The sequence below is a fragment of the Penaeus chinensis genome, chromosome 1 (genome assembly GCF_019202785.1).
Source record: "Penaeus chinensis breed Huanghai No. 1 chromosome 1, ASM1920278v2, whole genome shotgun sequence".
Lineage (NCBI taxonomy): Eukaryota > Metazoa > Arthropoda > Malacostraca > Decapoda > Penaeidae > Penaeus > Penaeus chinensis.
Window position 1 is genome coordinate 2,408,773 of NC_061819.1, and position 2,500 is coordinate 2,411,272.

General features: G+C 43.2%; 1 protein-coding gene across 1 annotated transcript in view; it reads left to right on the plus strand.

Moving 5' to 3' along the window:
- The first annotated feature begins 472 nt into the window (after window positions 1-472).
- The window catches only part of LOC125025288 (thioredoxin reductase 1, cytoplasmic-like), an 11,642-nt gene continuing 9,614 nt past the window's right edge, over window positions 473-2,500 (plus strand). Inside the window, exon 1 of the mRNA XM_047613265.1 lies at window positions 473-789. Within this exon, the coding sequence (XP_047469221.1) occupies window positions 496-789 (294 nt within the window). The 5' untranslated portion in view covers window positions 473-495. The remainder of the gene's footprint in view (window positions 790-2,500) is intronic.

Consider the following 2,500-nt stretch of genomic DNA (forward strand, 5'->3'; position numbering starts at 1 on the left):
AAAAACACAATTCAGAAATCTTGTCATCACTCAACAAACTTGATTTTTGAATAACCACTTTGAATTCTAGCATACTATGGTTAAAACATTAAAAAGCTTTGCAATATAAGAGATATTGCATAATCCATCGCAAAATATCCACATAAAAATGACTTCCAATCCTCATAAATGCCTCTATCAAACAAGAAAAAAAATATATCCAAAAAACACCAGCACGCCGAAACGAGTCTTGTTTCCACTCAAAAGTAGACCCAAAATCTTTTTTAATCAAAACTGAGAAAGAGGCCATCCCCTAAGGCAAGGGAGGGGGGTACCAGGGGAAGGGCATTGGTATCGGGAGTGGGTAGGGGAAGGGGGGTAGGGGCAAGGAGGCGCCTCGTCATGCACGGGGGGAGGGGCCGGGGGGAGGAGCGTGGCGGGGCCCAGGCATCGGGGGAGGGGCCAGTCCCTGAGGGGGAGGAGCACACCGGGGCAGGGAGGGGGCCGGCGAGCAGCATGAGCGTGGCGGCAGCGTTGAGACGGACGCTGTTCCCTGCGCGGACGTCCTTCCAGAGCCTCCGCAGGACTCACTCCCTCAGCCGGCGCGCGTCCTCCTGGAGCCACGTGGTCGCCTACAGGAGAGCCATAGGGGCGTGCGGTAGCGTGTGGCACTCGAGGGCGGGGGGCATTAGCCTGGCGACGATGGCTCCCGTGACCCTCGGCAATGGGCCTTCGGGCACCATCGAGCAGCACATCAAGGAGAACAAGGTTATGGTCTTCAGCAAGTCCTACTGCCCGTTTTGCCATAAGGTGAGGGGGTACGGCTGTGTAGTGGGGGGGCAGTTTTTATTTATTTTGATGGAAATGGTGGATTGAGGCGTATTATATGTTTTTTTATTTATCATATTTATTGCACAATCTTTTTCTCTCCAAGTCGTATTTTATATAACGAGGCATAAAGCTGGTATTAGGCCTTCTACGTGGTTTAAAATGAAGAAGAAAAAGAGTTGTTGTTTTTTTTCTTTTAATGAGTGACAATTCTGTGTATTTCTTTCCCTTCCTCTTTGACACCTGTTTTTCACCTCTCTGTGTAAAGTGGTTTGTTGAATATATGTTGCCTTTGCATAGTGTATAATCTTGTGAAGTGAGCATTGAAGGTGAAAGTGTCTTTTCTTTCCATTTTAAGTTACATGAAGAGACAGAAATGTGGCCAAAGTGAGATTGTTTTTTTTTTTTGTTTTTTTTCATAATATTACTGGTTTGATTCATGCTAGTCCTTAAATTCAATTCTTTGTTTTGGTGTTCGAGTTCATGTCCAGTTTTTAATATTAAGAGACTGTCCCCAACTCCACGTCAGGAAATTTATTCGTCTAAGTTGCCGTGACTGCCTGAAGGGGGGGGGGGGGTTGTTGGGGGTACTGTCCCCTAATCCCCCCTGTGAAGCACTGTCTTCACCCTGGTTTATAAGGCAAGATAGAGCTGAAAGACAGGATCACCGAGTGGACTTAGGCTCTGAATGGCACTTTGTGTGACCCTCTTTCCTTTGTTTGTAGTGTTACTGTTGGCATGTTTTTGCTTGTGCTGACGACTGCAACTTTTAGTTCTCTACAAGAATACCATCTTCAATTTGCCCGTGCTTTGTGCGTCAATACCAAAAAATGGTTTGTTTCCCACAGCCATGTAGTACAGAGTAAACTTTGTCTGTAATGGTCAGAAAGAAAACAAGTACTTTTCATCTGTCGTATTACTTTTGCAAGTTAGTAATTGGAAAGTTCTGCAGCATTTAATACTTTGCTATACAAATGCAGAGAAATGAAATGACTATCATAATGAAAAGGAAAAACTACACTCACTAATACGTGAAATAATCTGCATAGGCTAAAGATAGTGTCAAGAATAAAGGAAACAAGTTGCGACAAACACCAGTAAATCCACGGCGATTGGGCGGGGGTTTGGAGGTGAAGCCCCCAGGTTAGGAAGGTTTTTGGCTGATACGGCAATAGATTGTTGGATTTCCCGTGTCTGGCTGGAGTAATAGCGACTTAGTCTCGGAGAAATGCGGTCACTTTGTAAACATTCCCAATACTTTAATTGATATCATTTTCAAAATAAGAGATTCACACATATTACAGCATTGATATTTGAAAGAAGAAGATTGGATGGCTGTGTTAAACTGAAAAACTACCATATTGTTAGCTGATGTAAATTACTTTGTAAAGAACTTTCCTTGATTCTTAGTGCTACCTGTACCGTATCCAAATTTTGCATCTGTGTTGTATACAATTTTTTTTTTTTTGTGTTATTTTTATGTGCTCCTTAGTCCAGTCTTAATAAAAACTGTGTTATTGTGCCTATTGCAAAAAAAAAAAAAAAATCTTCTTGCCTCCTTTTATCTTGGGGGTGCCTATGGAGAAACATAAGTTGAAATGGGAGGGAAACCCCCACATTATGACCCCTTCCCCCATAGGCTCTTTTCCCCTGTGTCATTTCCCTAATGGGGTATTTAGTAATTTTATCGCAC